Source organism: Sus scrofa, chromosome 5 (assembly GCF_054392235.1).
Source record: "Sus scrofa isolate SSC_HxYL_T2T_F1_AM1 chromosome 5, Sscrofa_HxYL_maternal_Yorkshire_Landrace_v2.0, whole genome shotgun sequence".
Taxonomy (NCBI): domain Eukaryota; kingdom Metazoa; phylum Chordata; class Mammalia; order Artiodactyla; family Suidae; genus Sus; species Sus scrofa.
Genome location: NC_139387.1, coordinates 75,223,688 through 75,246,851, shown reverse-complemented (window position 1 = coordinate 75,246,851; position 23,164 = coordinate 75,223,688). Strand labels below are relative to the sequence as shown.

At 37.6% G+C, this 23,164-nt stretch overlaps 1 protein-coding gene across 30 annotated transcripts in view; it reads right to left on the bottom strand.

Moving 5' to 3' along the window:
- The window catches only part of ERC1 (ELKS/RAB6-interacting/CAST family member 1), a 359,940-nt gene extending 351,393 nt beyond the window's left edge, over positions 1-8,547 (bottom strand). For all 30 annotated transcript variants that reach the window (XR_014804001.1, XR_014804004.1, XR_002344313.2 and 27 more), the window contains exon 1: positions 7,724-8,547. Coding sequence is in view for 16 of the 30 variants with exons in the window: in XM_084957042.1 (XP_084813168.1) it covers positions 7,724-8,392 (669 nt within the window). In the remaining 14 variants the exon portion in view is untranslated. The remainder of the gene's footprint in view (positions 1-7,723) is intronic.
- Positions 8,548-23,164: the final 14,617 nt, after the last annotated feature.

Below are 23,164 nucleotides of genomic sequence, written 5' to 3'. Positions count from 1 at the left end.
TCTTCATAGTAAAAACTGGGTAAATGACCAAAGAGAAATCCTTACCATGAAACATTCAATTAGCAGACATTTCCTGGTTAGCCAATTGTAACTATTGGCTAAGATAACCCACCCAAGGAACCCCTCTAAGCACAGAAATATATCCATACCATAATCAACAATCAACAAACAGCAACAAGAAAACACTGGATCTTTTGACCTTTTTCAGCTTGCTCTCTACTATGTTATGATGTTTCTACTATGGGTTACTGTATATTTTTAAAAGTCTACTATCCTCATATCCATCTTACCCTAAAAAATAAGATACAGTGTGAAAAGAACAATCCAGGAGAAAATGTATGAGTTCTTTACACAGATCCTCTAAATCACTGAGACACTTTAAGGTTAATGTTGATTCAGAAGTCCAAAAATTCAAGAAAGCAAACTTACCACCTTATAAAGTTTTTACATTGCTTTCAGCTTTATTTTTCAGTTAGAGCAGTTCACCAGAAAAATATAATGGTACAAAGGAGGTGCTCAATATTTGTTAAATCAACAATATATTAAATAGTAAACATTGAAAGTAGTGTTTAAATGGAGAAACATTTTCACAGCTTGTGAGAGAGAGTGGCATCTCTACACACAGTTAATATCTGAGACTGCACAACCAAAACTGTTAACAACAGATCTTAAAGCAGGAATTTTTCACTCAGTGCACATGGATAAACCCATTCCAAAACTTTGAAGAAGTACCTTTCCAGCTTTCTAGAACAGTGAAGTTTTCTATTATTTAATATTGTTTAGGCTGAATTTCAGCTTATTAGATTTATTATTTACTACTACTAAAGAAATAGTATAATTTCCTTAACTGTGGCCAAGAAGCAAAAGCCTTAATGTCAAAGACCACAGTGTTTTATTATAACACTGAACAGATAAGAGGTTAAAGAATAAACTAGCAAGTATCCATGAGGATTCGGGTTTGATCCCTGGCCTCACTCAGTGGGTTAAGGATTCAGCGTTGCTGTGGTGTAGGTCGCAGACACAGCTCGGATCCCATGTTGCTGTGGCTGTGGTGTAGGCCAGCAGCTTCAGCACTGATTTGACCCCTGGCCTAGGAAATTTCTTATGCCTTGGGTGTGGTCCTAAAAAAGAAAAGAAGAATAAACTAGTTGAAACCCTTAGTGGCAACCTCTGACCAGAGTCAGAAAATCCCAGTAAGGCCTTTAGACTGGTAGTCCCTTCTGCCTGGAACATTTTCCCCTAGAGTCATATCATTCAGGTCTCTCTTTCTCAAAGAAGCTTAAGGCACTTCTGCTGCACACTGTAATATAATGCCTGCGTCAATGAGCAGCATTTTAATTTAAAAGACTAAACTCAGAACCAATGATTATTCAGACTCAGGTATATGGCTAAATTCTCAAGAATTAATAAAAGAGCATCTGCCTTGTGGCACAGCAGGTTAAGGATCTGGCATTGTCACAACAGCAGCTTGAGTCACTGCTATGGCATGAACTGGATCCCTGGTCTGGGAACTTCCACATGCCACGGATGTGCAAAAAAAAAAAAAAAAAAAAAAATTTTATGAAACAAACCTATCAACTCAGAGACAATAACTGGCACTATTTCTTGCCAATGAGAAAATCTGATGTTTCAAACAAAATTCAGAATTTTGGAAAACTTGTATCTCCTGCCTGGTGAACCTGACAGTTTACTAATACTTATTAGACTTTTCTGATGAGATAGGAAATGATATTAATGAATATTTTTTAATCTGTCTAATGCAATGTGTCAACATCTAGAAGACTTGCATAACTCAAAGAACTGATAGTTTCCAAATGACCAATGTTTTGCAATGTTACAAAAGCAGAAGGCATATGTATTATTACCATATATTCTCTACTTTTAAAGATCTATTCAAAGTGCAAGACAGGAGTTCCTATGTGACTGAGTGGGTTAAAAATTCAGCATTGTCACTGCAGTGGCTCAAGTCACTGCTGTTGCACAAGTTCAATTCCTGGGCCCAGGAACTTCCACATGCTACGGGGGCAGGCAACACCGGATCTTTAACCCACTGATCGAGGCCAGGGACCAAACCCACATTCTCATGGACACTATGTCGGGTCATAACATTTTAATACAAAGTTAATCATTTCTTTGCTGAAGGCACATTTCCACATTATTTCCCTTCTTGACAAATTTACTCCAAATTCATCATGCAGATATACTTGACTTCAATGAACTTGTTAACTAAAAATAAAGGACATCTACTAGCAGAACTTCATCCATCACAGGAATACAAACACTAACCTTTCTAGATGAATGCTGACTTTCAATAATCAAGAGAATCACTTGAGTTATCTATCTTCAGAGAAAAATACAACAAAGGCAGAAGACCAAAACAAAAACAGCTGGGTGAGAAAACACATATAAAACATGTACCATTTAATGGCTTTTCCCTCTCTTGCCATTCCTTACTCCCGTAAGCAGAGATATGTAGCTAGTGATACTGAATTAACTAGATCAGTAAAGCTTCCAATGTCAAAAAGCATACATGTAATAACATCCGTGTGCATGTACCTAAGGTCACAGGCATTAGTCTCTGATTTCCAAATGCTTATGAAAAACTTCTCAAATTAAAACTAAATTCATCGCTTCCTAGCCTAAATCTAGTTTCACTTCTAATCTCTATCCATTTATCATCAACGGCAAAAACATTTCCTCAATCACAATACCATGGTTCTTGCCGTCATAGTCTATTATCTAAATACTTCTTTGAAAAGGTCTCATGGATGTGCACCTTCTTCTCCATTCCTAGTACCTAAATGAATCCAGGCTTTCTACAACAAACTCATCTGTTTTCCCTGCCTGCCTTCCAGCAATCCTCTCTGCTGAGGAGCAGTAAAACCTGCTCCTAAACAGTTTTTTTGGTTGTCATTCTTTCCCTTGTTCAAGAACTCCCTAGGGCCACTTTCTGTTAGCTTTCCTCAAATTCTTCTTTGAATAAGTCAGATTAAGAATGAAAAAAGTGATACACTTTTTAAGGCTGAATTAAATTATACCTCGATAAAGCTATCTATCATAAAGGGAAAGAGGCAGGGAGTGATAAAATAGGGTGGGAGGACAGGTAATTCTCAAATGGTTCCCCATGAAGTGCTGCTTTACTCCAAATCACTTGGGGGATTCTGCAGAGCTGAAAGACCTGAAGCACCTACAGAGGCTGCCAGAAGCAATTTGGCCTCCTAGGAGCCAGTTCTAGCCATGGTCAAGCCTATACCATGAAACTGACTCTTTCATCAAACAGAGCTTTGTTAGAAAATACATTCCTCCATGGAGCCAGAATCTAAACCTTCATGTTTGTACTCATTTTTGCAGTACTGGCCTTCTTAAAAAAATACCAAAAAAGAAAGAAAGGCAAAAAAACTTCCTTCTTCATGGTGGCCTACTGAAAACACAGAGTACATCTAAAACGTCACAAGTCTTTTCTTTAGAATTCCCCCAACCACTTGTTATAAAGCACGGTTTCCAATGTTTTACACTATTCTGGGCAAACTGAGTGCCCATATTAATTGATTAAAATGATAATTGTTAAAACGATATCAAGTTCCAAGCATGATTTTAAATAGTAAAATGGAACTATGACATCTCTTGATCAGTATTAATGTAACTAAAAACTATAAGTTCATTTTCTGGTTTCTCCTAGACAAAAGAATTTTTTTTAAATGGGTTTTCCAACTCATATTTAGACTGCTCACTGCAAAGATTCTGTAAATTAGCAAACCCATAAAACAAATTCTATCACTGAGATGAATCACACACTAGACTGCACTGTGAAATGTAAGGGGCAGGGGGGTAAAAGAGACTGCAATCCTCTGGCAAATTCCCTTATCTCCTCACAAATAAGCTCTGCCAGATATCTGCACAACATTTTTTATTAGATTCACTGGATCATTTTTCATAATACTCCACTACATTCCAGGGAAGCAAACTTACAAGCTCTACAAGAAACCAATTTCCCTTATGCATTTATATACCTTCGCACATGACAAAACCCAATGGATGGGTAGCTTAAATTTCCACAAGCCACAAGTTTTACTTCTCAAAATGACTGTGAACTCCCTCAAAGGAGCATATATCTATCTTACACTGGTTTAATTTTCTCAGGACATTCCACACAGTGCCTTTAACACACACATCCCATTTCTGGAACACCAAACAACCATCATATCTATCTGGAAAATAGACTAGGATACTGATTTATTCACATACTCTGAATAATCATTCATAATACATCTCTGCGTTAAAATGGAATTATCAAAAAGAAAAGTTAAACAAATAGTGCAAGACAGAGATCCAAGGTTGTGAGATAAGACTTTATTTTCTGCCCCCCCCCTTCTTTTTTGGGCTGTCCCATGGCATATGGAGTTCAAATCTCAGCCACAGTTATGACCCATGCCGTGACACCATATCCTTTAACTCACTGTGGCAGGGTGGGGGATCAAACCTGATCCTGGTGCTGCAGAGATGCAATGTTGCACCACAGCAGGAACTCCGAAATCAGACTTTAAATGACAGTGAAACAATTAGCAACCGCCTGGAAAAATTTATTTAAATTCACATAATAATGGGAGATCCCTGGTTGCTCAACATATTAAGAATCTGGGGGCGTTGTCACTACTGTGGCACAGGTTCGATCCCTGGACTGGGGATTTGTGCATGTCTCAGACACAGCCAAAAATAATAATAATAATAATAATAATAGATTTCATTATGTGAAAAATCAAGGTATAACCTAAAATCATTAGAATGTTAATAGTCACCAGCATCCAAACAGAATAAATGGCAAAACAAAGGATCTACAGAGGATAGGTTTATCTTTTTAATTTCTGAACTTCAAATTCTCTTGATCCCTAAATAAATAAAAATCAAAAAATGAGAATCCTGAATAAAATCAGACTTCAAAAAGAAAAAAATACACAAAGCAAAAATTTAAAAAAAACCTCACTTGCCAAACCGTATTTTTTAAATGCACTCTGATCACACAAAATTCCAATGAAGGCCGTTTAAAATACTTATTTTTAAAATAGGCTTCCAGGAGTTCCCATTGTGGTGCAGCAGAAACAAATCCAATTAGTATCCATGAGGATGCAGGTTCGATACCTGGCCTCACTCAGTGGGTTGGGGATCTGGCATTGCCAAGAGCTGCGGTGTAGGTTGCAAACACGGCTCGGATGCCATGTTGCTGTGGCTGTGGTGTAGGCTGGCAGCTGTAGCTCACATTCAAACCCTAGGCTGAGAACCTCCATGTGCCACTAGTGCAGACCTGAAAAAAGCAAAAAAAATTAAAAAATAAAATAAGCTTCCAATTAAACTCAACATAAAAAAATATTATGAGGCATAATTAAAAAAGTACAATATCTTATTTGATGCTGGTTAAAATAAAATCAAAAATATAAATCATTCAAAGCCTTAGCTTTGCAATTCAACCAAGTTCATAGCTGGATTTTTATTCATCAAGTAAACACATCAAAAGCCTTCCACCAGAGTTCCTGTTGTGGCTCAGCAGGTAACAAACTCTACTAGTATCCATGAGGACTCTTTCTCTGGTCCGCTCAGTGGGTTAAGGATCTGGCATTCCATTTCATGAGCTATCACAGATGCACTTGGATCTTGACTTGCTGTGACTGTGGCTGTGGTGTAGGCTGGCAGCTGTAGCTCAGATTCAACCCCTAGCCTGGGAACTTCCATATGCCATGTGTGCAGACCTGGAAAAAGAAAAAAATTTAAAAAATAGCCCTCCCCATTGTCAGTTTCAAAAAGAAAAAAAAAAAAGAAAAAAAAAAGACCTTACCTGCTAAAACATATATTGTTCCATTTCTCCAACCACCAGTATTTGAAAGTTCAGTAACAAAAGTAGTATGAAACATAAAAATAGATGGATATTTATTTTAGAAAGAATCTTCTAAAAGGACTTCATAATAATGAATCAGGCACATTAGACATTCTAAGCACAGGTGTATTTTTCATTTGATAGGATTCTAGACAAGATCTCTATGGTCCAATCAAATCAAACATTTAGAATGTATCTAAATCCCCGATCTCAAACTGAAATGGGGAAATTTGTTTAATTACTGTAAATCCTATTAAACCAATCTTCTCTGTAAAGTGGAAAATGTCTGACCTCTGAGGGCTGTGGAGGGTGTAATGAATGCAGAGTTTAATTAGGGCCCACTGCTGGCTCACTATAATCTATTAATTAGCATTCTCAGTTCTCTATATCTCATTGCAGTGTTTCACTTTGCTTTAAAATTGCACCCTTCGTTTTTTGGACCAAAGTGATACAATTTTAGGATTGTGTGGTAATTACAGTGGGTGCAGGAAGCATCTATTCCTGCCAGCACTAGTATTTAATTAGGGCAAGGGGCGGAATCTAGATAAAGCAGTGTTCACCCTCCCTCAGTGCATATGGTTTTTTGGCATCATAGCCCTGCGGACTGTTTCCCTTCCCCTGGATTGAACTGCTGAGTCCCCACCATAGTCTTTACAGAAGACTCCAATATTTTGCCTTTGAATGTAGCTTGGTAATTAGAGAGGTTATTGCCATTGCTTTTTATTCACAGATCTTTTAAAGTATAGGCATAATTAGCTGCCTGAATTACTTGAAAATAAAGAAGCCAGTATTTTTTTCCTCATTAAAATGAATATTTCCAAGTTGCTTGATAATAAAAACCATCCTAGTGATAGGAATATTTTCAGCAGCATCACAAAGGTACTTTGGAGGCTACTTAATCCAATGATGAATTTAATAACCTCAATTTAACATTCAACTCCTACCAAAATCCACTTTATATTTTACATATAATCAATCACACCAAGTTGCCTTTCTTCCACCTTAAATCCTTAAATTTGAAGAAATAAAAAATTCTTAAAAAAAGAAAAAAAAAAAAAAAGGATCCTGAAGTTAAACTTCATAAATGTGAAAGAACTGCTACTCATTTTTGGTACTTAATACATATTTACACCATTAATATTAACTTTTAACTAATATCCATTCTATACTGTCAACATATGAATCTGCCTTGTGATAGTTTAAGATTTTTTAAAATATTTACAAAGGTAAATCTTAATACTACACCGCACACTTAAATTACATAGCCTGAATAATTTTTTTTTTTTTTTGTCTTTTTAGGGCCACACCCGAGGCACATGCAGGTTCCCAGGCCAGGGGTCCAATCGGAGCCTGACTACAACATAGCCACAGCAACTAAGGATCTGAGCTGCATCTGCGACCTATACCATGCCGGATCCCTAACCCACTGAGCAAGGCCAGGGATCGAACCTGTGTCCTCATGGATGCTGGTCAGCTTCATTGCCGCTGAGCCATGACGGGAACTCCACAGCCTGAATAATTTTGACGACAGACCTTAGAGCATGTAGGAAAATTACATTCTCACAAGATTTCAAAAAGGTAATATATGCTGAAGGAAAAGAAGAGAAAGAGAAGCTAGGGAAAAGAAATGCAAGTACGGTGAGCAACCAGAAAACAATTAAGGCACAGAACCAATTTGGAAAAGGCTGAGACACAGAGAACATAAAATACTAAGAATAACAGGAAAAAGGAAAATAAATGAGCCAAGAAGGGAAAAACCTCAGAAAGAAAAGAAAAAGAATAGCTCATTTCATTTACACACATGAATTCAGTTTCACTTATTCAGAGCACATAAAGGCAAACACATATAAAACCAACCTGGTTTTCCTCCTGCACAACTCTATACTGTTCCTTCCAAATAGTGATTTTGGAAGCTTCATCTTTTCTCAGGGCTCGTTCTTTCTTCAGCTCTGGGCTCCAGAAGGTCTTGATGCTATTCATTGAAGAACTTAATTTGCTCTCCTTTACTTCTACATCCTTTCGCAAGAGATCATTCTCTCTTAATACTTCCTTCAGCTGTGTCTGAAGATCCATGATTGTATTATCTCTTGCCTGACGAAGAGAGTGAGGAACGGTAGATGCCATGCTCACAGGAGGGAGGTGATGCTCTCCAAATGCGATAGTGTCACTAGCAACCCCACTGCTCGCTATATTGGGGCTACTGCCCATGGCAGTCATCCTCACACCATAAGGCAGACGTCCTCCAGATCGGCCAAGTGTCATGGTGCTTTTAGGTGTTTCTGAACCCACATTTTCATGGTCACTTAGGTACATAGGGCCAGAAGTGGCATAGGCAGCATTCAAGGATTGAATATTCTCCATTGAAAGGGTTTTCCCACTGCCACCTCCGACACTGCTTCCAGAACTCCCTCCTGTACTATTGGTTCGACGATGACCCAAGCGAGGGGAACGTGGAAGCCTAGGTGAACGCCCAGGGCTCTGGTTGCTTGATTCCACCTTCCCAACTGAGCGAGCACTTCCATACATGGTTGCAAGTGAATTCAGGTGCCAGGACAAGTATAAAGCAAAACCAAAATATGGAACTCTCTGAGGTTTCTCTATGGCTGTAAGTCCGCTTAAGGCTAATCAGAAATAACAGGTCCTCAGCTGTCCAATCTTGAAGAAATAGCTTACGCCATTATCTGCAATGAAAAGATCACACATTAACTCCTCCAATAAGAAACATTTCCCTTCTCAGACACTTTTAACTGACCCCACTTGAGGAATAGCTCCCCTTTAATCATGTTTACTCATGCATTTGTTCAGAGCACAACTTATTTCTCAGTAAACATCACTCTAAAAACATCCACCATGTCTCAAAACTGAATATTGAAACCAAACCAAGCAAATGGAAAAGAAAAAGAAATAAGAGGTATAAAGATTAGCAAGGAAAAGAAAAAAATAGTCAATGTGTGAATATACGATTTTCTAACTGGAAAACCCAACATCATCAACTGACGAGTTATTAGAACCAATAACAGAACTCAACCAACTGCTTAGGTACAGACCAATACATAAATATCAATACTTTCCTGTACATCAGTAATAATAATTAGAAAATGCATTTTTTAAATAGCAACAAAACCATAAAAACACTTTGATATCAATCTAACAAAAATGTTCAATAATTTTTGTAAAAAAACCATAAAACTTTCCTGAACAAAAGGAAAGTTATCCATGTTCAAGGATGAAAAGACAAACACTGTAAAGGTGTCAGTTCTTCCCCAACCACTTCACAGGCCAATGAAAATTTCTACGGCATCCTTCATAACCGGCTAACTCGAAAATTCAAACAGAAGAGGTAAGGTAAAACAGTAACGAAAACAATCTGAAACAGAAGAACAAAGGAAGACACTCCCTAAACAGCAATCTACATTATAAGTCCATGATTCTTTATTTGCAATACAAAAATTTTAAAAACTCTGAAAATAAGAGGGTTGTTTTTTTTTTTTTCATCTTAACTCACTCAGCAGCAAAACTTGGCATAATCTGATATGAGGTCACTTACTGTGGTTATTCATACACTTCACTGGGAAAACAATGTGTATGATTACAGGATACTGCATAATGCCCACTGGCCATTACAGGGGAAAAAAAATCTGGACTCCAAAACCACATCGGACCCCTAGGATTTCGCATAAGGACTCGGAACCTTTCAAAGCTAGAATGATTAAAACTATGTAGTACTGGCCCAGGAACAGACTCTAAATTACATATGAGTTTAGTATATGCTAAAAGTGACATTTCAAAACAGCAAGGAAAGGATAAATCATTCAGTAAATGAAGTTTGAGCAATTGGTGCTCTTGGAAAAAATAAGTTACATCCCTACTTCGTACAGTATACTGAAACAAATTCTATATCCATTACAGATATACATCTTAAAGCTATTAAAAGTAAAGAAAAAAACTTAGGTGAATATCCATGTGAACTTGAGTTAAGGAAGGGCTTAAGAAACAAAAGGCAGAGTTCCTGTCCTGGCTCACTGGTTAATGAATCTGACTAGGAACCATGAGGTTGCAGGTTTGATCCCTGGCCTCACTTAGTGGGTTAAGGATCCGGCATTGCCATGAGCTGTGGTGTAAGTCGCAGACGCGGCTCAGATATGGTGTTGCTGTGCCTGTGGTGTAGGCCAGCAGTTACAGCTCCAATTAGACCCCAAGCCTGGGAGGGAACCTCCATACACCACAGGTGTGGCCCTAGAAAAGACCAAAAAAAAAAGAAAGAAAAAGGCAGAAAACAAGAAAAATAACTAATACATTCAATTCCATCAAAATGACAAAATATACCAAAAATTAGATGAAAAACCAAAACCTAGGTGAAAAACATTTCTAACGTATGTATAAAGGTCTGGATACAAAATATATAAATAATTCCCACACATAGAGTTCCCACGTTGGCTCTGCGGAAACGAATCTGACTAGTAACCTTGAGGATGCAGGTTCAATGCCTGGCCTCATTCAGTGGCTTAAGAATCTGGCATTGCTGAGAGCTGTGGTGTAGGTCACAGACGTGGCTCGGATCCCACGTTGCTGTGGCTGTGGTACAGGCTGACAGCTGCAACTCCAATTCAACCCCTAGCCTGAGAACTGCCATATGCTGCAGGCGCAGCCCTGAGAAAAAAGAAAGAAAACACAATTCAAGTAAACCACATGGTCAAAAATAAGACTTTACAGGGTCTATATATTCTAGTCAAACTCAAAAAGGTTAAAGACCTTCAGAAATACATTGGTAGTCTCAACTCTAATTTAGAGATCCAGTAAAGATAGCCCCAAGGTAACAACAAGCAGGACAGGAAATAAATAGTCTCAATGTTCCAACGCATTAATAGCAATAGTACACCAAGTTCAGAAATTTCAATATTCTACTAGTAATGTTAGGAAATTCCTTCCCAGGACTAACCTAGCTCAGGAAGTAAAAACTCCTTTTCATGATTAATCTGGACTCTAAGGTTGGTGACAAGTAATAATCTACATACTACTATTCAAGTGAATTCTATTTCAAGATCAAAGAGGGATGCAAAGATTTTTTTTTAAGTAATTCAAATATTGTAGTCAAGTAACTAAATCATACTAAACATTCCAAGATCCAGTAACAAAAATCTACATCAAGTCTTCAACACTACAGGTGCCCTCTAATGTTCAAGCTTTTAAGACTCGAAATGGCATTTGCATGTGGAGTCTTTATTACTATCAAAACTATATTTATTTCTACAACAAAAGAAGAAAATCTACCAGCTCTGCCTGAAGCCCTCATACTGGCTTTCTAATATGAGCTCCAGTGAAGGCAGTGTTTAAAAAAATAAATTTCTTTAAAAAATTTGCCAGACCCACAACCACAATATAATTCTTACACTTTAAAGAGCTGACAAAAAAGAACTTCAAGGAAAAAAAAAAAGTAAAGCTGTATGATTCCATTTATATAAAATTCTACAAGGAATCTATTAGGGCAGAAATCAAATTCGCATGTCCCTGGGGTTGGGGTTAAGGGATGCAGACCATGAAGGAGAAAGAGGAACTTTTCGGGTGATGAAAGTGTTCACTATCTTGACTGGGGTGGGGCTTCCCAGGTATACAGGTCAAAACTCAAAAACTACATAATTTAAATATGTTCAGTTTCTTGTACATAAATTATACCACAAAAGTTTTTAAGAGATTTCACATTCCAAACTCTCCTGCCCTTGATTAATCCAAAATAAACACCTTCACTGATTACCTACCTGGAATCCCAACTGCTGTTGGAAAAATCATGCAGCTATTCAGTTTGAACCCATAATGTTGGCCCCAGAGCCCAACAATGCCCTCAGTTTGCTTCCTATCCAACTTCGGTAGCGCCCATCTAGGATCTGCTGTGGCTATTTCAAACCTTCTCTCTCTACTTATCATACTGAACACGTGTCTCCTGGGTCAGAGACAAAGAACTTTGTTACTGGCGTGCCAGCAGAGTAAGCATCACTTTACCCCCAACTCCCACAAGGTGACACAAAGGGGCCCAGATAGATACTACAAATGCAATGGATCTGCGGAGGTACACTGTTTAGGGAACCCAGACTTCTACAATAAGAAATAAATAAGCCTAATTCTCCCAACGGAAGACATTACCTCATCCCTCAAGGTGGCTTGCTGCAAACGCCATGCTGAGAAATGGTCCAGGTTAAAAGCAGTCAGGGCTTGCATTCAGGGCATGCAGGAAAGACTCACTCTCCTGATAAGTGTTTGTGGTATTTCTAAAGTACCTGCATAAATTCTTTGCTACTCCTCCCTTAAAGGGGAGTATATACCCCTCTCCTCCTACATTCCCTATTTTGACAGAATTCATTTTGGCTACTCCTTTTCACTCCTCTACTCAACTTCCATTAACTAATCAATCACTGTGTACCATCAATTCTTATCTTTCTATCTCTACAGCTACAAACTTATCCTGTGTGGCCACTAATATTGCAACAAAATCTTAAACAGTTCCTTGCCTAGACAGTCTTGCCTCTTTCCAGTCTACCGATGATCCTTAATTTTATTCTCTCATCTCAACATATTTAAGGGATATGACATACTACCATCATTAATAACAGCAGTTCATTTTGATAGACATTCCTAAATGGAGGGTAGGGGACATGAGACCAGAGGATTATTTTTTATTTTATATTCTACTACCCTCTGATTTCTCCCTCCGTGCCCCACTAAGAATCAATATACTTTTTTTGCATTGTCTATTTTATTTATCTTTCAGCATTTTTGAGATATAATTCACAAACCACAAAATCCACCATTTTAAAGTGTAAAATCCAGTGATTATTAGTATATTCACAAAATTTGTGCAACCATACCACAAAATATCTAATCACGTACTATTTTCATCACAGCAAAAAGAAACCTGACAAACCTATAAGCAGTAACTCCCCACTTCCCATTCCCCAGGCCTGGTCAACCAATATACTTTGTCTCCATAGATTTGCCTACTCTAGACATTTCATATAAATGGAATCATACAGTAGAGGCATACTGTGTCTGGTTTCTTTCATTTAGCACAGTGTTTTAAAGGTTCATTCATTTTGTAGCCTATATCAGTATTTCATTCCATTTTATGGCTGAATAATATTTTGTATGTATATAACTAAATCATTTCTTCATAACATTTACAATATAACATTTACAATATACATCTATTCAACAGCAATATGAGTATATAATTTAAATTCTTAACTTCCCATTACCATCTCAGTGTAGGGTAAGGAATCAAAAGTTCCAGTATACCCAGCTACCTCACATTAATCACCTATACTTTTACACATTAATCACCTATACTTTTACACAGGTGTGTAGCATTTATTTTCTGATCTATAACCATTTTTTGTCTACAAATCAATTCTGAAAAAAGAAAGCCAATTATAATATGATAATGTAAACAATACTCACCACAGAACCAGGTAGTAACTGGAACTACAGAGAACACATAATTCCTTTTGTTCTCTTCCTAAGATTTACCACAATGTACAATTACTTTCTTTACATGTTTTGTCTGTTTTGTTGTTGTTTGTTGGGCTTTTTTTTTTTTCTTTTTAGCCCTGCCTGCAGCATATAGAAGTTCCTAGGCCAGGGATCAAGTCCAAGCCACAGCAGTATCAACACCAAATCCTTAACCACTATGCCACCAAGTAACTCCTGTTTTGTCAGCATTTACTACACCATACTCTATGAGAACAGGATTTCTATACACACACACACACACACACACACACACACACACTCTCTCTCTCTCTCTCTCTCTCTTTATTCATCAATGTATCATGCACAGCCCTTACTACTACCCGTGATATACAGTATGCATTCAACTATATGTTTATAAATAGATAGATAGATTTGGGAAGAAAAAGAAAGGAGGAAAAAAGGGAGGAAAAAAGAGGGAAGGTTGGACCATTAACGATATTAAAGCCAATCTACTTTAGACATCTACTTTATGCAATATTCATCTCCAGCATCAACATGAAATAGACTTAAAGTGGAAGGAAATGAATCTACACAATATCCTATAAGATCTATCAGTCAAACAAATGTCAAATCACAGTTAAGTTAAATTTTAAAAAGTGGTATCCTATTTCTGTAATTATAAAACTTTCATAAATTTTATTCCTCTTAGTAATCCATTTATCCTATTTTTAAAACCCTTCTAGGGAGTTCTCTTCATGGCTCAGTGGTTAATGAATCCAACTAGTATCCATAGTCGGGTTCTATCCCTGGCCTCACTCAGTGGGTTAAGGATCTGGCATTACCATGAGCTGTGGTGTAGGTCACAAACACAGCTCAGATCCCGAGTTGCTGTGGCTGTGGTGTAGGTCAGCAGCTGTAGCTCCGATTCAACCCCTAGCCTGCGAACTTCCATGTGACGCAGGTGCAGCCCTAAAAAGCAAAAAAAAAAAAAAAAAAAAAAAAAACCCAAAACCTTCTACACATGGAGCGAGGTGGGGGCAGGGGTGGATTTTGAGTTTTCCTCTCTAGTTCTCTAGCAAAGCTCCTGCTAACAAGAAAAGTGAAAAATGCTCTGTCCATCCCTTAACCAGAATATATGGATGACCATCAAGAAGCAGTTACAGTAAGAATAACCCATTTTGATGCCTCCAAAAAAGGAAGCAGGGAAATAAATGACACTGAGATAAAACAGAAAAACATGGAAGATGGAAGAAGTATAACTGTGGAGGTCAATTCTTTGTGATCCAAGGTTTTTCTTAACATCCTAAATCCTACTTCTCATATTCACTAATGTATTTCCAAGAGTTCTTAAAATAAAACAGCAACAATAAAATGAGTTCAGACTTGGCCACTACCACATATTCACACCACAAAGTTTGTTATCTAAGTCAGGAAAACTAAAGACAAGACTATTAGAAAATTCCAGGATCATTTTTCCCTACAGGAAAAACAATGGTCAAAAAAATCTATATACACACTGAGAGAGAACACCGCCCTCACCCAGCCCCACTACACAGACACAAATATATACCCACTTAGAATCCTGGAGTATACCCATGGGCCTAAAATTAAAAAACACTTCCACACACAATGACTATGTTAGCTTTTCATTCTCACCCTTCCCACAAATAGCTACAAGCATAACACACAACTGCAAATGGAAGTCTCTCACTCTGTACTCACAGATTAGAGGATAATAATAGCTCTCCACAACCTGGGTCTCCAAAGAAGCACCAAATATTCATAAATCAAAGGAAAGTGGAAATCCTTTAATAATAACATAGTAACCTACTTCAAATTAATTACAACTGGAAAGGCTGACACAGATGTGACATGAGATATTTATAAGGTGAACAAGAAAATACATCATCCATCAGCTATTTAATGTTTTATATGTGAAATGCTGACCTAAATCTCAAAACTACTAGTCCCACCTGCTGTGAAGGATTATACTGTTACTAATTAGCAGCAATTATCAGAAAGTGACTTGAATTATTTTTTCTTTTTAGGGCCGCACCCACAGCATGTGGAGGTTCCCAGGCTAGGGGTCGAATCGGAACTTCAGTTGCCAGCCTACACCACAGCCACAGCAACGCAGGAGCTGAGCCACGTCTGCAACCTACACCACAGCTCAAGGCAACGCTGGATCCTTAACTCACTGAGCAAGGCCAGGGGTTGAACCTGCAACCTCATGGTTCCTAGTCAGATTCTTTTCCACTGCACCACGACGGGAACTCCAGAGTTGAATATTTTTAAATGCTGTATTTCAACATTTTTTAAGATTCTGTTCATTTTGTTAAAAGGTTAAAAAAATGCCACTAGGAGAGTTCCCTGGTGGCTCAGCAGATTAAGGATCCAGTGTTGTCACTGCTGGAGCTCTGGCCACTGCTGTGGCATGGGTTGGATATCTGGCCAAGGAATTTCCACATGCTATAGACATGGCAAAAAAAAACAAAAACAAAAACAAAAAAACATGTCACTAGGGACAAGAAATGTGCTGCTATCTTAAGCCCGCTATGAAAAGATTAACATAGACCAAAACTGTTAAATCCAATGCAAATACAATTTGGGAGACTCTATCAAAGAAATTTTATTTTTTTTTTTTTTGTCTTTTTTTTGTTGTTGTTGTTGTTGCTATTTCTTGGGCCGCTCCTGCGGCACATGGAGGTTCCCAGGCTAGGGGTCAAATCGGAGCTGTAGCCACCGGCCTACGCCAGAGCCACAGCAACGCGGGATCCGAGCCGCGTCTACAACCTACACCACAGCTCACGGCAACACCGGATCGTTAACCCACTGAGCAAGGGCAGGGACCGAACCCGCAACCTCATGGTTCCTAGTCGGATTCGTTAACCACTGCGCCACGACTGGAACTCCTCAAAGAAATTTTAAATGTGTACACCCACTGACCTAAATGTCTCACTTTTAAAATTATTCTCTATAAGACATATTTCACAAGTTCAAGGATATATGTACAATAAAGTTCACTTATTATTTTGTACAAGCAAAAAAAGAGAACCTAAATTTCCAAGAGACTGGTTAGATAAATTATTATATTGCCAAACTATAAGATAAAATACTGCTGTTAAAAAATTTTATCTGGGAGTTCCCACTGTAGCACAGTGGGTTAAGGATCCAGCATTGCCACACATGCGGCTCGGATTAGATCCCCAGCCTGAGAACTTCCATATGCCACAAGTGCAGCCAAAAAAATTTTTTTTCTTAAGTACATCTCTGTACCTAATAAACTCTGTAAAGACATCCATCACATATTATGAGTGGGAAAAAAGCAAGTTACAGAAGAACTGTATGACTCAAAGCCATCAGTGGACAAAAACATAGGCATATACATAGAAATGCTTTGCATGGTAAGAACCTATTTCTAAAGGACAGATGGAGCCACTTTTTCCCTTTCCCTTTTTCCCTTTCTTTTCTTTTTCAATCATTTTAACGGTAAGCAAGCACATAACTACTTTTATACACCAAGTCTCACCACAACTAAGGGCTTCAATAAGGCCCTCAACCATTCAACACTATTGTACAGTAATTAACGGGCTAGGCCCCAAGCTGACAAAGTCTCTGTTATTAGTAGAAAGTTAAAACCAACCCTACAAGTTAAAGAAAGCACAGATGTCTCTGTTTCTACCCTCAGCATGTGGCATATCAGTTCTGCTAACACTAGGCATCAGGCTATACACCTTAATCTGATTCTCCTGGAGACCAACAATTATAGAACTGCAAGGCTAAAGCAGCACTGTCTTGGTGACATACCAACAAGAAAGAACACCTCTGCTAGGAGCAGCCAGGACACAACACTTGTCACAGCTGCCATTTCATTATTTTTTATGGAAGGCTGAGAAGACTGAGTAACTCAGTTACAGTCAAGTTAATTGTGGTTTTTAATAATTCTTATCAGTTAATCAAGTTAATTGTAAGGTTTATCAAAGTTCTCACCATGACAGACATCTTATCTAGCACATAGTTAAAAGCAAACACAAGGTTATTAATCACTCTTGTTCTCTACTTTTATCAGCAACTTACACCACTCAGTTCAAGAGAGCCAAGTTCTAGGTTGTGTAGCATTCCCCAAGTCCTCACTGATACCTGATTTCTAAAAATCCTAAAATTAAATTGTTTGGATGGTAGTTATAATATCTTCAATTTTATTCCATATCTCATACTACATTACCATCAGTTCAACAAATCCTACCAGATTAAACTGAACAAACACACTTAATAGATGCATATGTTCACAGCAATGTATCTCAATTCTAAAAATCTCTGAAAACCCCCAAATTCTGTGACTAATTTGAACTGATACCAAAATACCAACGTGTCTGAAGAAGGAATTGGACGGTGCCCCCCCACCACCTTACTTGGGAAGTTAGATAATACATAGTACATGCATCACACCACCTTTCTAAATCTGAGAAATTTTGAATTCTAGTCCAAAAGACCTTGGATACAGACCTGTGTTACATGTGTTATTGGATAAGATTAAACAGTTACATCATTGTCAGTAAAGACATTTATAATCAGGAAGAGCTATCCAAAAAGTTCTTTAACTCTCTAATACTTTATTTCTTGAACTAAGTGGTAAGTACACAGGTATTTATTAATTAGACAATTCTATCTTTTGGCATGTCTGAAACACTTCATAACTTTTAAAAGTTTAAGTGAAAAATTTTAAACACCAAATGTTTTACTTTCTTCCTTAAAATAATAAAAGCATTTGTATTCTAAGTGTTTGTTTTTGTCCTTAAAAAAAAAAGAGCATTTGGGAAGCAAGACGTTTGAAAATGGTTATGTTAAAGATCTTGAAAATATTCATGTCTGGGTTCCTCTTGTGGTTCAACGGTACTAGTTAAGAACCCAACTAGTATCCATGAGGATGTAGGTTCAATCCCTGGCCTCAGACTGTGGATTAAGGATCCGGCATTGTCCCAAGCTGTGGAGTAGGTTGCAGATACGGCTCAGTTTCTGAGTTACTATGGCTGTGGCGCAAGACGACAGCAGCTGCAGCTCCGATTCAACCCCAAGCCCGGGAAGTTCCATATGCAGCACTGGGCCCCAAAAAGAAAAAAATTCATATATTTTGATCCAGTAATTCCAAAAACAAGAAGCAAAGTCTATTTACATAATCCAAATTGTAGCGAATCCAGCTACATTATGACTTATGATATACCAGCTTTATTAGTACTCATTCAACTGGGAAATGTTTAAGTGAAATCTTCATGATTTAACATGCCATCTACAAAAAACATGATCAATGTATGATATAAAAATGTTTATAATACAGTAAATGAAAGTGGATATATATTTGGTGTACAGTCCACTCTCAATTTTGCAAACATACTTGGCCCATGAACAACATGGATTTATACATGGATTTTTTCCAAAAGTAAACACTACAGTATTACACAATAGGTGGATGGCTGTATCTGCAGGCACAAAGGAACACCTGTCACGTAGGACAAACCACAAGTTATACACAGATTTTCAACTGCCTGAAGGGTCAGAGCCCCTAACACCCACACTCAGTGATTCAAGGTTCAACTGTATACATACAAGCATAGCAAAAAGAACTGTTGGAAATACGAATAACTGTCAAAATTTTCCAAAATGGGCTTGTAGCACTTTTTTTTAAAGGAAAAATGCTTAAAAGATTTAAACAGAAACAAAAAGGAAAAGCCACTGTAATCTAAAGTATTTCTTCTTTTTGGACTTTCTCTCAAAAACCTTCCCAACACAACACTTCTAGCTGCTACTACCAAATGTAGCTGGCACATTACATCAAACCTATTTGTTACCCCTAAAGCCATCATAAAAAAAAACTGTCATTATTTCAATAACACAGATGTAATATGTCTAATATTAATTCAGATGTAAGTGAGCATATAAGAAATACTGTGAAGAAGATAACAGGATTTTCTAGCACATTCTAGGTATGCAATGCTTGAGGTAAGTATTATATAAATGTTTCTTATCTACTCTTTAATACAGTTGAGAAATGGCACACTGCCAGATACAATGGGCAAGATGGGACCTGAGGAAAAGACTTGGAAAAATAATTTGCCATTAAAGATCATAGTTTTTTTATTTTTTACCTGGTAGCATCCATTTTTCTCCACTCTGTTACACTGCTTCTCTGAATACCATGAGTTACCAAGAGATTTTCTTCATCATAATTCTTTACATGAATATACCCAAATACAGAATTACAGATTCTTAAATTCTATAGATTTAGCCCAGAGTACAACGAAATCATGAGTATCCAAAGAAATTTAAGCAGAATTCAATGATTCCTGAAATAAGTAAGAAAAAGAATTAGATCATAATACATTTCACAGCTCCAGAATTAAAACAGATTTTCTATGATAAAGTCCATTTAAATGAAACTTTACACAAGAAATACCATGTTACGTTGCACATTTGAAAATAATCTTTTCACAGCATCCTATAAAGCATTTAACATAGTAGTATGTGGATCATAATGAGCATTCATCAGCGTGAACAGTTAAGTATATTTCCTGTTTAAAGGTATAATTTTTTCTTTGTAATTTAAAGTTTCAGAAATTGGGATTCAGCTCTTAACAAGGTGTATAATTAAAACAGATATATTTTTCCCTAAAAGAAGAATAAATTATTAAATTGATGGTACAGGCCACAAGAAAGAAATGGCAACTAAGAAATGAAGAGACATGGCATTATATATGGTAAATACTTGCCATGAACACTTCCTTTAACCCTTCCAGAAACCTTTCAGGGAGAAAGATTTTAGTATTCCCATTTCTAGATGAGGAAACTCAGGCTTAGAAAGACTCAAGGAAGTTGCCCAAGATCACACATCTGACTCTAAACTCAGTCTCAGAACCACTGCAATATGCTGCATCCTCATCTATTTTACTCTCACCAATACATTCAAAGATTTTTTTTTGGTTTTGGTTTTGTTTTGGAGGGTTGCTGTTGTTGTTTTTTAATGGACACAGAGAAGTTAATATTGGTATGTCAAAATCAAGGGTTCCCCCCCGCCCTTTTCAGCCACCCCCACAGCATATGGAAGTTCCTGGGGCCAAGGATCAAATCCAAGCTGTGTCTGCGACCTACGCCACAGGTGTAGCAATGCCGGATCCTTAACCCACTGCACTAGGCCAGGTGTTCAACCCACACCTCCAAAGAGATAAGCCAGATCATTAATCCATTGCACCACAGCAGGAACTCCATCAAACTTGTTCTTTTTTATTTCCACATTCTTCACAGTCCCTATCATCTACCTGTCTGTTTTTAGACCTCTTTACTGAGCTCCAGACCTGAACTGCCAGCTATCAACTGAAGACAACTGGTTATTCCAGATCTACACTGTCCATATGGTAGCCACAACAGCCACTAGCTGTTGAGCACTTGAAACATTAGTGAAACTGAGAAACTAAATTTTTAATATTATTTTATTGTAATTAAAAGTTAAATTTAAAAACTGATAATTCAGTTACTAGAGAACTTTTAAGAATGTATGGAACAAGTTGGATATGTGAATCTTTTTCAACTGCAAACTTAATGAATTCTAAATATAGAGCAAGTATTTGATATAATCTTAGCATCTGAAATAAAATATGCTATAAAAGTATACAATTAAGTACTTAATATGAAGAAATAATGTAAAATTGCTCATTAATCATTTTTTAAATAGGACATTCTTCAACATGTTGAAAATATTTTGGATGTAATGGATAAAATGAATTATAAAACTGTGAAATCTAAACTTTTTTTTTACTCAACAATATGGCTACTAAAATTTTAACTGCACAAGACACCATCAAACTCCTGGAAGAGAACATAGGCAACCTCATGAGTATTTTCTCAGGTCATTCTCCCAAGGCAACAGAAATAAGAGCAAAAATAAACCAATGGGACCTAATCAAAGTGACAAGCTTTTGCACAGGAAAGGAAACCCAAAAGAAAACAAAAAGACAACTTACAGAATGGGAGAAAATAGTTTCAAATGGTGCAATGAACAAGGGCTTAATCTCTGGGATATACAAGCAACTTATACAACTCAACACCAAAAAAGCCAACCACCCAATGGAAAAATGGGCAAAAGTCCTGTCAGACTGTTCTCCAAGGAAGATATACAGATGGCCAACAAGCACATGAAAAAATGCTCAACATCCCTGATTATAAGAGAAATGCAAATCAAAACTACCATGAGATACCACACCAGTCAGAATGGCCATCATTAATAAGTTCACAAATAACAAGTGCTGGAGGGGGTGTGGAGAAAAGGGAACCCTCCTGCACTGTTGGTGGGAACGTAAGCTGGTACATGGAGAACAGTATGGAGATACCTTAGAAATCTATACATAGTACTACCACATGACCCCGCAATCCCACTCTTGGGCATCTATCCGGACAAAACTTTCCTTAAAAAAAGACACATGCACCTGCATGTTCACCGCAGCACTACTCACAACAGCCAAGACATGGAAACAACCTAAATGTCCATCGAGAGACGACTGGATTAGGAAAACGTGGTATATATACACAATGGAATACTACTCAGCCATAAAAAGAATGACATAATGCCATTTGCAGCAACATGGATGGAACTAGAGACTCTCATACTGAGTGAAATAAGAAAGAGAAGGACAAATACCATATGATATCACTTATAACTGGAATCTAATATACAGCACAAATGAACATTTCCACAGAAAAGAAAATCATGGACTTGGAGAATAGACTTGTGGCTGCCCAGGGGGAGAGGGAGGGAGTGGGAGGGATCCGAAGTGTGAGGTTATTGGATGCAAACTATTGCTCTTGGAATGGATTTACGAGATCTTACTGTGTGTAGCATTGAGAACTATGTCTAGATAACTTACATCGCAACACAACAATGGGAGGAAAAAGTATGTATACATGTGTGTGTAACTTGGCCCCCATGCTGTACAGTGGGAAAAATAAATAAATAAAAATTAAAAAAAAAATTTAATTGCATAAGTGGCTCATAGCATATGTCTGTTGGACACTACCCTTTCTACAGGTTCCTGTTGCCCCCACCACAGCCATCAATAGCTCAATGAACGGCATCACCATCTCTCTAGCTCAGTGCTGTCCAACAGAACCTTCTCTGATTATGAAAGTGCTGCATGTCTGATGATGATTGGATGGTGGTAGAGAGGGTGGTGGTAACTTTGTCCGACTCACAGAATCCCTTAGAATGTTGTACAGCCAGAGTTCTTAGGAGACCAGAGAATACCACCTACTACTCTGATTTTCCTCTGCAGGAAAAAACTGCAGACCAGAGTTATACAACAACTTTCTGTGACAATGAAAATGTTCTAAATCTGCCACTAGTCCCATTTGGCTACTGAACACATGAAATATGGCTAGTACAACTGAAGAACTAAATTTTAAGTCTAAATTAAAATCAGTTTAAATTTAAAGACCCATATATAGTGGCTACAGCCACTACAGCACTGCCTCTAACCTGCCTGTCCATCCCAAAGTCTGAGAACCACTTTAGTCTCCTCCATCCCCACCAACTGTCCTTTCCCCCACAAAAGTACACACACACATTCAATTAGCCAGTCCTGTGTTCTTTAAAGCTTTTAATTCTGTATGCTTCTCTATTCCCACTCTCACTATTTCACTACTTCCATTTTCAGGCTTTAACAGGATTAAAGCCACAGCCTCCTAGCTGGCCTCTTCACTTAGCCTCCTCCTACCCATTCTTTGTAAAAAGTAAATAAAATTTGTTACTTCCTTTACTCAAGTCTCCAAAGTCTTGTCATTGCCCCAAGGTAA